The sequence below is a fragment of the Aotus nancymaae genome, unplaced genomic scaffold (genome assembly GCF_030222135.1).
Source record: "Aotus nancymaae isolate 86718 unplaced genomic scaffold, 86718_ANA_hifiasm-v0.15.2.pri h1tg000032l_0, whole genome shotgun sequence".
Lineage (NCBI taxonomy): Eukaryota > Metazoa > Chordata > Mammalia > Primates > Aotidae > Aotus > Aotus nancymaae.
Genome location: NW_026988445.1, coordinates 4,389,300 through 4,401,888, shown reverse-complemented (window position 1 = coordinate 4,401,888; position 12,589 = coordinate 4,389,300). Strand labels below are relative to the sequence as shown.

The following is a 12,589-nucleotide window of genomic DNA, read 5'->3' as shown; positions in this document are numbered from 1 at the left end:
CAGTCAAGAGAAACAATGTCTGTTACTTTGCTTGTTTTCCGGAAGGGGTGTGGTGGGAGTTGGGCTCTCCCATAGTAAGAGAAAAAGCTGAGTGGAGCTAAGAGTCTGCAAAATCTTCATTTTTCAGTCACCCATCAAGTGCTCACTTTTGGTAAACCATACTAATAGCTGCTGGGATAGAGGATAAGGAAAGAAGTAAAAGGATATGCCCTCTGTGTTCGAGGAATTCCCCAAATCACTGTGAAGGACTTTTAAGTCGAAAGTTCTCCTGGCCAATGCTTTTCTCCTCTGTTAGGAGGAAACCCTTAGAGCATGCAGTAAGGCTCTTCCCACGATGATGTGTTTCCTTCCCTTAAATCAAGTCCCTGTCCCCTGTTCTTTCAGCTTGGGCTTTCTGCACCCACTGTGGCCCACAGGACTTCAATTCAAAGGAATCTACTTGCTTGACTTCAAACTCCCTTGGTGTGGCATGTCAGGATTTCTCAATGTTAAGCATTAATGCAAAATGCATTATCGCTTAGCAGTGAGAGTTATGGTCCTGCTGGTGCCAATGATTTTAATCCGGATACCCACCCTCCTGTGTTTCATGGGATACTAACACTTTTAAGACATCAATAATGCTTACTTTATGCTTATTGAATGTTTCTTCAGCTTGCCCTTTTCCATTATCAAGAGGAACTAGCAGGTTTCCTGACATGGTTGGGACCATTTTCTGATTTCACAGAGTTTGTGGCTGAAAGGGAGGTTTGCGAGGTCATCTGGTCTGCCTTGTAATAGGGACACTCTCAAATTAAAAAAGAAAAAACAAAAGACTTCTCTGGGATGTGTCCCAAACAAAGAGATTCACAACCAAACCAATTTTAAAGTTCCCCCTTTCAGGATATACTTCTTCAGTCTAAAAACCACAAGTGTCATAAAAGGAGACTAACCCATTTCTCTTTCTGGGCTTTCTGTCTAAGAATCCTTTATAGATATGTCATATGATATATTTCCTACTATTCTTTTTAATATAATACCAAAATATATTTTAAATTAAATTTAGGCTTCCTATCATCTTGAACTGGCAAGTCTGAATCTGATAAATGTCATTGTCCACTTGGCCTATATGCAAACATTCTGCTTTATGCATCAGTCTGTTACTATAAGGGTTCTTCTAGTTCCAGTATTGTCTTTTATTAGAAACTTTGTAAAAATCAGCACCTTTTCCAGAGGCATATAGAAGAAACATTAATAAATGCTTTTTGATGACAATATATTACCAGAGTAACACTATATTTTCCAGAGAGTACCTAATCTAACTAGAACCCTGACACTTAAAGCAAAGCCATTAGGATAATCACTCAATGATTTCAAAGAATATATTCAAAATCGACCTAGTCTTGGAGATAATGTGTTAATCCCTTTCTTCAGCCATGTACAACTTTTTTGTAAGCATCAACTTGAATCCATCCTGGTAAACTCTGCATATTGAGAATCAAAGGATTCTCCAACAATAAAATGACTTTGCCATGATTCCAAGTGAATGAAGACCACGTTTGACCAGCCCCTTGCCCATATGTTACCCTGAATTTTAACCTGACAGGAGGAGAGAACACAGCGAACCATTATACTGCTCTTCTTCCTGAAGTAGGTAATACTAACTTGCCTTTAAGGAAAATTATCAGATGGTTTGACAAACTTTGTCTCTGACACACAGCGTGATGAACAAGATGCCCTACCGGAAATAGAAAATAAATGGCACTCCAGCCTTAGAAAATGCAGCATATTTTTTGAAAGTGTGATTTACAAACCATCTAAAACCTTCCACCTGGGATCCACAGTTGGCAAGAACCACAACATCAGCTTTCTTCCTTTTTTTTTTTTTCTGTTTTCTATTTTACAGCTCTCATTTCTCAGAGCTTATTATTGTTTCACCTGGCTTGAAATGGGAAATGTGAGCACTTTGATAAATGACTTTGAAAGATGATCTAGTTTCACTCCAGCATCTTTCTTTAAGAATCTCAGAGTTTTTCTATGAAATACAATACAATTTGGTAAAGTTCTCTACCAAATCGAAGCTAAGGAAAGCAAGTTTGCTGAGATGGGTATTGCTTGTTTTCTAAGGTCCTTAAAATAAAGAGTGGCTGAAGTTAATAAAGAACTCTCGCTATACACATATTACACACAAAGTAACTCCTTTAGTGAAAGCAAGACATTTTACATAAAACACTAAAGATCTCTTAGTGAGTGTGAACCCAGGATCTGGTTTGATACAATCCCTCTGAAAGTCTATATGAATACCTTTCCTGATAAGTTGATATAACAATTAAAATTCCGACATTGCGCTTTAGTTATGATTTGGAAGGAAATGTTAAGTATAAGGAATTTTATAAAGTCAGGCTGCAAAATTGCACAATCATAGAGCTGCTTTTATGTTTCTCAGTGACAGTGCTTCCTGAATGTACGATACATCTTCATGCTAAGGATTTCAGATAACCAGCCTGTATATCAGCATTGTTTCTTTTTGGTTACGGTGTTCTAATGCCACAGCTAAACCATGCCCATCTATGAGGGGTGCTGCTTTTCACATATGTTCCATAGGTTAATTGATGATAAAGGGAAACTCGCCTCATATTCCAACATGTTTTTCTTATTCGCATTAGGATTAAAAGTCTTATTCTCTGGGGGCTGATTAATTTCTTGTTAGTGTGGCATTATACTAATTCAGACATGCAAGTCATCTTATTTAGAATCTTACAGTAGATTCCAACTTGGCAATAGGAAAGACATGACAAAAGCCAAAGATTTGCCAAAGATAGAATGGCTAAAACATATTTTATGATGATATTTTAGTTTTGAGCCTGGAATTTGGGAATCATGGTGGAATCATTAGAAGATGGAAAAATGAAGCTTATATAATTATTTAAATGTTGATTCTTGATTGGGGCATGCTGAGTATGAAATACCAGTGGGACATCCAGGTGTGGATAAATGGCCTGCAGATAGAAACCCAGAACCTGGGCTTGGGAGAGACGGGAAGTCTGTAGATACAAATGTGATCATTGAGAGATAAGGCTTAATAAGCTAGCAAAGGCGAGTGTTTAGAAAAGGAAAGAAGCTTGACAACAACCCAACTTTGTGACACAAAAGCTATTTAAGAGACTCTGAGAGGAACATTTGTCAGTAAAGGAAACAAAGGAGTTTTCAGTAGTTTAGTAGAACAATTGAAAATTCTCAGTAGTTTAGTAGAACACCTAAAAAATTCACAGAAGGAAGTTGAGGGATGACAATGCCCCATAAGTATAGGAGAATAAGGACTGAAGAACGGCTATTTGATTTGGTATTTAAGGGATCACTGGTGATCTTTAGAAGATACAAACTGTTTAGTAGCACATAGAGGTAGAAGTTGAGTTGCAATCGTAGCCTAAGTTGGAATGATATAGCTCTGCACTAGAGCTGTCAACTGGCAATACTCCATGTTAAGTATTCTATGGTCCTGAACTTGTTCAGTTTTAATACTAACCCTTTGAGGAAAGTACCGTGTTAGTCCCATCTCACAGATGAGGCCTGCAAGGCCTTGCCTTCAAGACAGAGATTATTATGATCTGTTTACAGACAAGGAAACTAAGGCACAGAGGTCTGAACAACTTGCCCAAGTTCATTTGGCCCATCAGCAGCAGATTTGGCATCTGAAGCCAGCAATCTGGCCCGAGCATCCGTGCCCTCTTCCACACTATTCCGTTATGAAGATGTGCATGTGACAATGTTAGTTTGCTTTTAAGCCATTTGTTGGAAGGAGAAATAACTTCTTACAAGAGAGTAAACTCAGAATGTGGGTCATGGTCTGGGAGATTTAAGAGGAAATGACAATCACAGGGGCAGGAATGAGAGAAAGCAGGAGGCTCTGACACAAGAGGGTTTTGAAATTAGAGCTGAATTTGGCATGAGATGGTCACACATGTGTGCGTATTAGTTCGTTGGCTTGCTGTCTTGCTTGGCCATGAGCTAAGATGATGGTGCCAAGTGGATGAATATTTTCATGTAGAAGCATGGCAGACAGGATTCAGCAGCCTGCGGAGATGCCTGGGTTGTTGCTGGAATGAAGACTTAGAGGCAGCGCTAGGGAATAAGGGCAAGTGGGAGGTGTCATACCAGACAACTGGTCTTTGCTCCATCCTGGCTCTTTGATCTTTTAATTTTTTTAATTTTCTATTGGCGAGAGAAAATACAGAAACATGTATATTAAAATTTGTGTTTGAATGATGCAAGCTGTCATCAATATTGGCACCTTAAAGCAATAATGTATTCTCTGAGTGATTGAAGGTTTAATCAATAAAGGAATACCACAAATGGGGCCATCTTTTTATAAAAATAATGATAAGCTGTGTGGTTAGGATTCAAGATTACTCCGAAAAACTTCATTGAGGAAAAACAGTGGTGAGCAAATGCACAAGTTATATTTTTTACTTTTTTAAATTCACAGGATTAACTAAATAAGGACTCTCTGACTTGCTGATGAACACTAGTAAACAAAATGTGTTTTCATTTCTACAAGTACTTTTAATTGCTGAACAAATCTTGTATATCTACCAGCAAGCCATGTTAATTCAATACTTCCATGTGCAACACTTCCGTTTACGACAGGTGTCTTAATTAAATAAACTAATAATTTTGCAAGTAGAAGTACAAAAGCATAATTATCTTTTTTGCTAATTGTTCAACTATGTTAATTTGCATACTTGTCAGCTACAACATAAACAAATGGTTTGTATATATGTGGCCTACTGTTAAAATAATGAAGCCACTCTTGGGAGTAGCATTTTTAAAGTGTGTTAATAGGTGCTGTATGAAAAGGACTCCTTAGTTAAATACAGTTAAAAAATGCTAGGTTACAGAAAATTAAATAGTTTTGTTTCTGCAGGAGGTCTAGGATCCTGGAATGAGGTAATATACACCTTAGCTAAAGGAAGCACTGTGCTCTGCCTCACAAACTATATGTGGACCCCTGCTTCTCATTTTAATGGGAGAAACATCAGATGCTGTTTTAGAGTTGTTTTTAACAATAAGCTGGTCTCACAATTTTTCCTCAGGAGTCATTCCATTATACAATCAGCAGACAGGAAGGAAAATGACTGAAAGAGGAATATGTTTTTGATTTCCATGTCTGGTCTCTTTGTCTTTTTCTGTCTGTCCCTGTGATACATACACTCATGCAAATATACGCATGATGCTCTTTATTGATGCTATGGTAAACATGCAACCCTCTTTTGTCCCTTTTTATTATAGGCATATTGACAGGCTTGCTACCCTTCAAAAACTATGCAGTAACCCTAACTGCTTGCACTTTGGCTGGCTGTACTGAGAGCTCACATGCATTGAACATCTCTACTCCACAAGAAGGTAAAGTAATTTCAAAGGTCTTGACTTCCACATTTCAGTCATGAATAATAAAATAGGAGAAGAGCTAAATGCTGCAAGGCCATTTGCTGGAAAACCCCAACCTAATTTGATGACAAAGTGCATTGCCAGGCCATAATTGCTCCATTTTTTGGGGGGGTGCGAAAATGAATCAAACTCCATACCCTTTAATGACATGCATCTTTAATAGCTGTAATGCAGATTAATGGGCTTTTTAATTGCTGTTACATTGTTCATGCAAGAGCCTTGTCATTAATATGAAGCATCTGAAAGATTAATGAAAGCTTCCTCATTTTACTATGGCTCAGAAGTAAATCTAGAGACAGTCTGACTAAAAAGAATTGATTGTATGGCACAGTATGAAATTGAGAATCAAACGGTTGATTTCCATGGTCTTTTTTAACTGCTAAACAGCAGCACAGGCAACAATTATTTCAGTATGATGGAACCTCCAAATGCCAATTGAGGCATTATTAATCACTGCTTAGTTCCTTCCGACTTAAGTCTCACTTCTGTTGTACTTGGAACTTACAAACTGTTGGCATAAATTATGTTTTCAGAAAGCTTATGTTAAGAAGGCAGTAAGAAAGAGAAAATATTTTAGCACGCCAAAGTGAAAGCTTTGCTCAAGCATCAGAACGCATCACTTCAAGAAATAACAGCTCTCAAAATATTTGAAGCATTGTTACTTCATATTTCTGTCTTCTGGATGAGAGGAATTGCACATTTCTTAGACTGTCTAGTTGTAAAGTTCTTTTGGAGATTTAAAAGCTTGATCTTTAGGGAAAAAGAGTCAGCCAGTCTTTCTCTCCCTCTCTTTCCCAGTATCTGTATATCCCCCCTTCCTCTTTTAAATCCTGTATCAAGTACCACTTGCACTGAAGATATGTAACAGAAAGGAAGACATGGGCCACCGGATGAAACCACGACAGGGTAAAGGATTTTGTAAAATCCTTCTTGTGACCCTCTATATGCTGTATTTTGTACCTAAACCAATCATACTCCCCTCACCTCAACTATGGTGTCAGTGACCTGGCCTCAGCATTTTCTCCCCTGGTCTACTGATAATAGCACTGTTTTTGTTGTGTCGTTGCATCTGCTGAGGACATGATTATCATCTGCTCTTACAAGGACTTTGACCAGCCTCAATATGGGAGAAATGGCCCTATGTTGCATGATTTTCTCTGTATCCACTAAATCCTTTGTCCAGGGTTTACCTGGTACCCCACATGCCAGTGTCAAGCTATGCCCCAGAGGGATCCCTGTGCTTGTTTCATTTGCATTTCCTTTTTATTTTTTAAGAAATTTCCAAACTTCTAAATTTCCACAAAGTAATTTTGAACTTACTAAATAATAGAGAAGTTTAGGCTAATTTAAAAAAACTTTTAGTTCTTAGGACTCCCAATTCATTGACAACTATATAAAATAAACAGGTCTTTTTTTAAAAAAGTATGCATGATAGTTTTCATATGTAATTGACTAAATTGATTATGCATTTTCTGGCTATTCCTATCATTATGTATAGGTTTTAAAAAATATTATGAACCACTTTCACTAGCATTACTCATCCTAGATCACAAGCACCTCAAGGCTAGGGGACTCCATCTGCTTAATTTGCTTTAATAGGTACAGTCCCACATAGAGATTATGGGTTAATAGTACTTTTGATGGAGTAACACAATAGTACTTTTGATGGAGTAAGCATCAGTCTAGCGAACTAGCGTAAGGACTCTTCATCCATCTTTGATACAAATTCTCAGAAATATGGGACAGTTATTTAACACTGTTCGTAAAGCAATTACTGACAAGGTGCCCACAAATCAGGAATATTTCCATGCATGGGATTTCAGGTTTATTCCATGATTTATTGATTTGAGTCTGAAAAGTTTGAATTAGAAAAGTAAACTAAAATTAGACTCTATAAATCTTTTTTCCCACAGCCCCACAAGAGGTTCAACCACCAGTAGCCAAATCTCTTCCCAATTCTTTGCTGCTCTCCTGGAACCCACCCAAAAAGGCAAATGGTATTATAACTCAGTACTCTTTATACATGGATGGGAGGCTGATCTATTCAGGCGATGAAGAGAACTACATGGTCACAGGTAAGACCTCTAGAGTTATCAGTGAATTCTTACAGTCTATATTCAAATATAAACATACATATAGTTAACCCTTTATATCTAAGGGTTCCACATCTGCAAATTTAAGAAAGCATAGAAAATGTGTGAAAACAATAATGATACAACAATTAAATATAATATAAATTCTAAAACGCAGTATAACAACTATTTACTTAGTATTTACATTGTATTAGGTATTCTAAGGAATCTAGAGATGATTTAAAGTACACAGGAGGATGTGCATGGCCTATTTGCAAATACTACATCACTTTGTAACAAGGACTTGAGCATCCATGAATTTGGGTATCAGCAGAGGGTCCTGGAACCAATCCTTCACTCATACTGAGGAGTGACTGTACACACTCACACATGCACACATGCATGAGCGCACACCCCAGATATAGTGTATAGTTATGTGAAAACGTGTATTTGAAATTGGGTTGCTTGTTTTTATCTCCTGTTAATCACTCCGATGGCATGATCTGGAAGGTCATAGTAGATTTATGGTGAAACTACAGCTGAAAAAATTGGAACAGTGCTCATGTTACCTCCCTCCACCAAGGCTGTCCTACTGCGTGTTCTCTTCTATAGATCCAACCACCCCTTACCTAAATCCTTCTAGCAATATACCTTTGCTAAGATGCAGAGGATGCTTGGGAAAGCACCAGCACAAAGAGCTCAGCACGTGACTTCTCTGCCTTCAACAGACCACACAGGATTGAAATCGGGAGACAGTGTAGTTCCAGTCAAGCTCACAGTGTCCAATTGGATCACTGACATCATCAAATAAATTCCTCTCTCTCATGAGCTGTTAGGGTGGCACAAAAGTAATTGTGGGTTTTGCCATTGAAAGCAATGGCAAAAATCGCAATTTCTTTTCACTAACCTAATACTTTAAAATCCTCACTAATGTGGAATAGTCTTAAGACTCAGGAGGGTGACTCAGTGTGGTTGAATTTTAGACTATTTGAGAGGAAACACAGTACATATGCTCACATCATATTATAAAGTGTGATGATGTGAAATAAAATGAAGTAAATAGTTGAAAAACTTTGTAAATACACGAGGTTTGCACTATATATACTCTCTGTACTGTGTTTATATTTGTATAATACTTATAGTGGTTTTATATTTCATATTATTTTATATACTGTATGTGACTCCCATGTGAGACGTTATTAATCAAATATTGATTGATGAAAAAATCGAGGCCTAGAGATATTAACTTCTTCATAAAGGTCACAACAAGTTAGAGTCAGAGGTAGGATGAATTATTTATGTGTTCACTCATTCACATTAATGCCAGGTACTAAGGTTGTAATAGGGAACTGGCCGGACACTGTCCCTCTTCTCTTGGCATTTACTGCTTCGTGGGGACACGTGTAAATGCTGGAATGAGTCATGTGGACAGGGCTGGGATTCATCCAGTTGCATTCTCAGGTTTACATTTTTTGGCCCCCTTCTAGTCTGAGAACCTTAAAAGGATAAGAACAGTTACTTTTATATTTTATTATTCATAATAGAATAGAATTCTGTAATGTTTATTCTACAACATAGATACTGTTACCCCAATTTTACAAGTGAAGAAACTGAAGCAAAGAAAGATTAAGTAACCCCAGGTTACACAGGTTAAGTCAGAGGCTTTGGCACTGACCCAAGCATTCTGGCTATGTTGAAGAGAGTGTGGTCTTAACAGTGTTTTAACTTCTCTAGGTCTTAGTTTCTGAATTTGTACAATGGTGTTAATTACATTTTTCAGTATTTTAAAGAGAATTAGAACTATATATAAAATATATAACATGTCATTAGCAATTAGTAAAGAGAAGTTATAATTGTTATCTCCTGTACAACACAGAGTTCGTAGTGAAAACTGAGTAGGTTAATCTTACTCCAACAGTATCTTGTGGCATGATTTTAACTACAAATTATAAACCATGGAAGTTATTTCAGAAAAAATCAAATCACACCATGGAAGGAACTTTACACATATATTGATAATAAACATACAAAGCACTTCTGTAGGACTAAGAGGTAACACTGCATATAATGGGATATCATACATTTTAGGACCAGAATAGACATTTCCTCTGAGAATCCTTTGACTCTCCACATATGACACAGGTATGCCCTGTATGCTTACTGAGTAGCTTTATGTTACGCCCCTGCTTTTGGTTTGTGTCACCTTGAATAGAACTGCTTGTTTGCTCATTGGTTTGCCCTGCTGAACTAAGGATCATAAGGATACAATCATATTTGTTTTTTTCATCACTGCATCTCTTGGACCTATCACGGAGTGGGAATGGAATAAAAAGTGTTGAAGGAGTGAACGAATGAAGTCAGATGATTCCTGGGAACAAAAAAGGAAGATAGGAAAGGGGAACTGATGGAGGATAGGATTAGGGTAGGAATAAGGCAATAGAGAAGAGAAAAAAAATAGAAAAAGATACAGCCAGGGAAGAGAAGCTAAGATCCCTCCCGTGTACAGAAACAAATGCTGAATCAGTCCACAGGGAAATGTGGTGCAGCAGAGGGCAGGTCTCAAACTGTAGGACTTGACTCTTTCCAAAATGTACAGGATGCCATTGGGCACAACCAGAAAAAGAGCAGTGTAGGGAGAGGAGGCAAGAATTCACGTCAGTTTCTAATACCACCTGCAAAATGACACTGAATCTGATGTTTCAGAAAAGCCTACAAAATTGTTTGATTGAATTATCAAGAACACCATGGGACTATAGGCACTGAGGAAAGATATTGGTAAATGGCACCATAGTGTAGTATTAACAATAGAAGCCCTGAATATAAGGAAAGCGAAATATTTTTAAAGTGCCTACAACCGTGTTATCTTGCTATAGTAGTAATAGTTTGATTCTTCAACGGTTTTCAATCTTCATGTAATATTTTAAAGAATATCTCTCCAATATTACTTGTAGCATTTTTTTCTGCTATATCTTTCTTGTCATTTCATAAGCAACTATATTCCTTGTTGCTTTTATCCCCAGATAGCTTAAGATATGAAGCATATTGAGACTGCAGTGCTGGTCAAAGAGGGGACATCAACTGAGAAAGTTAAGTGGAGTTCAAAGATGTACATGATTATTCTAACTTTATTGCTGGAAAAACTGAGATCTAGATAGGTTAAGGAACTCTAGTCAGTAATCAGAGGAACTGATTCAAATGTAGATCTGTCTGGCTCCAAATTACCTGCTTTTAATTTCTATACATTCTGCTTGTTGCTCATATTTTATTTTTCCTTGCCACAACTCAAAGACCCCAGAACACCCGTGTTAGTCTGCTATGGTTGCCATGGCAAAATACCACAAACTAGGTGACTTTAATAGAAACTTATTTCTCACAGTCTGGAGGCTGAAAGCCTGAGACCAAGATTTCGGCTGGCTTAGTTTCTCCTGAGTCTCTCTCCATGGTTTGCAAGTAGTGGTCTTCTCACTGTGTGCGCACATGGCCTTTCCTTGATGTGACTTCATCCTTGGTATCTCTTCTTCTTCCTCTGAGGATGCTAGTTCTATTGGATGAGGCTCCCACCTTATGACCACAGATTTTATATCTATGATATGGACTAAGTTCAGGTCACTTATATCTTCAAAGGTTACCTATCAACAGAGACTCTCAGAGAAGACTGTATAGGAAAGGAACTCTCTGTCTGAAGTCGGCAAGGGAGAAGGCTGGTAGGAAACTGATCTAGCCACTGGGATGAACTTTATCTTTTAGGGGCACTTTGAGTCTACACCGTGACATGTCTCTATCTACAGTGCTGTTGGGCCTTATTGCTCATCTTTGTGTCAGGATATTTGTGACCTAATATCTTTTCCACACTGAGTGGTTTGTGGGTAGAACTTCTAGATGTAATGTCTGGCGCTGTCAGCAATAGTGTTGGTCTAGGGCTACTAAAGTGGATCTGTACAGAGCTGAAATGTCTTTTCATAGAGAAACTGAGAAATGGAAGACAGAGTCTACTAGATTGGGAAAATAATTGATAATATCTTAAATTATAAAAGTGATATATTCTTACTGAAGTTAATGTAAAACATGCAGACATGTAATACCTGAGAATTCTGTCATATAGAACTCATAATATTTGATGCAATATCTTCAAGTACTTTATTCATTTTAACAAAATTGAGCTATAACCTATGTATGATATTGAATATTTACATCTTCCCTTATTATAGTATGACTATATCCTATCATTAAACATTTTTCTAAAAATATTTTTGAAATATTTTAAATAACATTATATTCCATCTCATGTAGCATATAATGGATAATATCTTGACATAGATATTATTATACATAATACTTTATTTGCTAGCTTCCTAGAAGAACAGCTAAGTCAAAGGTAATGAACATTTACAGAATATTTGATATACTTTGTCACATTATTTCCAGCTATCAGCAGTGAATTTTAGATTTTTATTTGATAATTTTACAAATAAAAAATATTATTTTATTTTTATTTGCATTTTAAATACCAGTGATAGTGAATACTTTTCTGAATAATTATTAACCTTTTATATTTTCCTTTAATTCATCTAATCATATTCTTTATGAGTAAAAATTTAATTAGGGTAAGTAATAATTTTGAAACTTCTCCAAGAGCTACTCTGTTTTTGCTGGTTACAATCACCCATACTGTTTTACCTTCTGCAGTATCAGAAACTTCCCTAATAACTTGGTTTAATGTCTCTCCTAGACATTCAAAGTGTCAACAATTTTTTTCTCACTCCTACGCCATTTACTCGTAGTTTCCTTTTAAGTTTTCAAATAGAACCGACATTCTTCCCCTATGCTTTGCAAATGGATCTTGCTGCCATGGTGGGCATGAGTAAAGTAAATGCATTTCAATTCAGAAGCCACTTAGCATCCAGGTGGCTTGATATTTTTTTCTTCTTTCTCTTAAATATGAAGCATTAAAAGTCAAAGGCATTGCAGCACCTTGAGTTAGTACAAAATATATTTAAAAATGCATACAGTTCAAATTTTTTACCTTGCATAGGCCATAAGCTAGTAGTATGGTGGGTCAGTTCTGACACTGAAAAATGAATCCAGTTAGAGAA

At 36.9% G+C, this 12,589-nt stretch overlaps 1 protein-coding gene across 1 annotated transcript in view; it reads left to right on the top strand.

Moving 5' to 3' along the window:
- USH2A (usherin) overlaps positions 1 to 12,589 on the top strand; it is a 775,604-nt gene that overhangs the window by 357,465 nt on the left and 405,550 nt on the right. The window contains exons 31-32 of the mRNA XM_064383503.1: positions 5,266 to 5,379; positions 7,338 to 7,499. Coding sequence (XP_064239573.1) covers positions 5,266 to 5,379; positions 7,338 to 7,499 — 276 coding nt within the window. The remainder of the gene's footprint in view (positions 1 to 5,265; positions 5,380 to 7,337; positions 7,500 to 12,589) is intronic.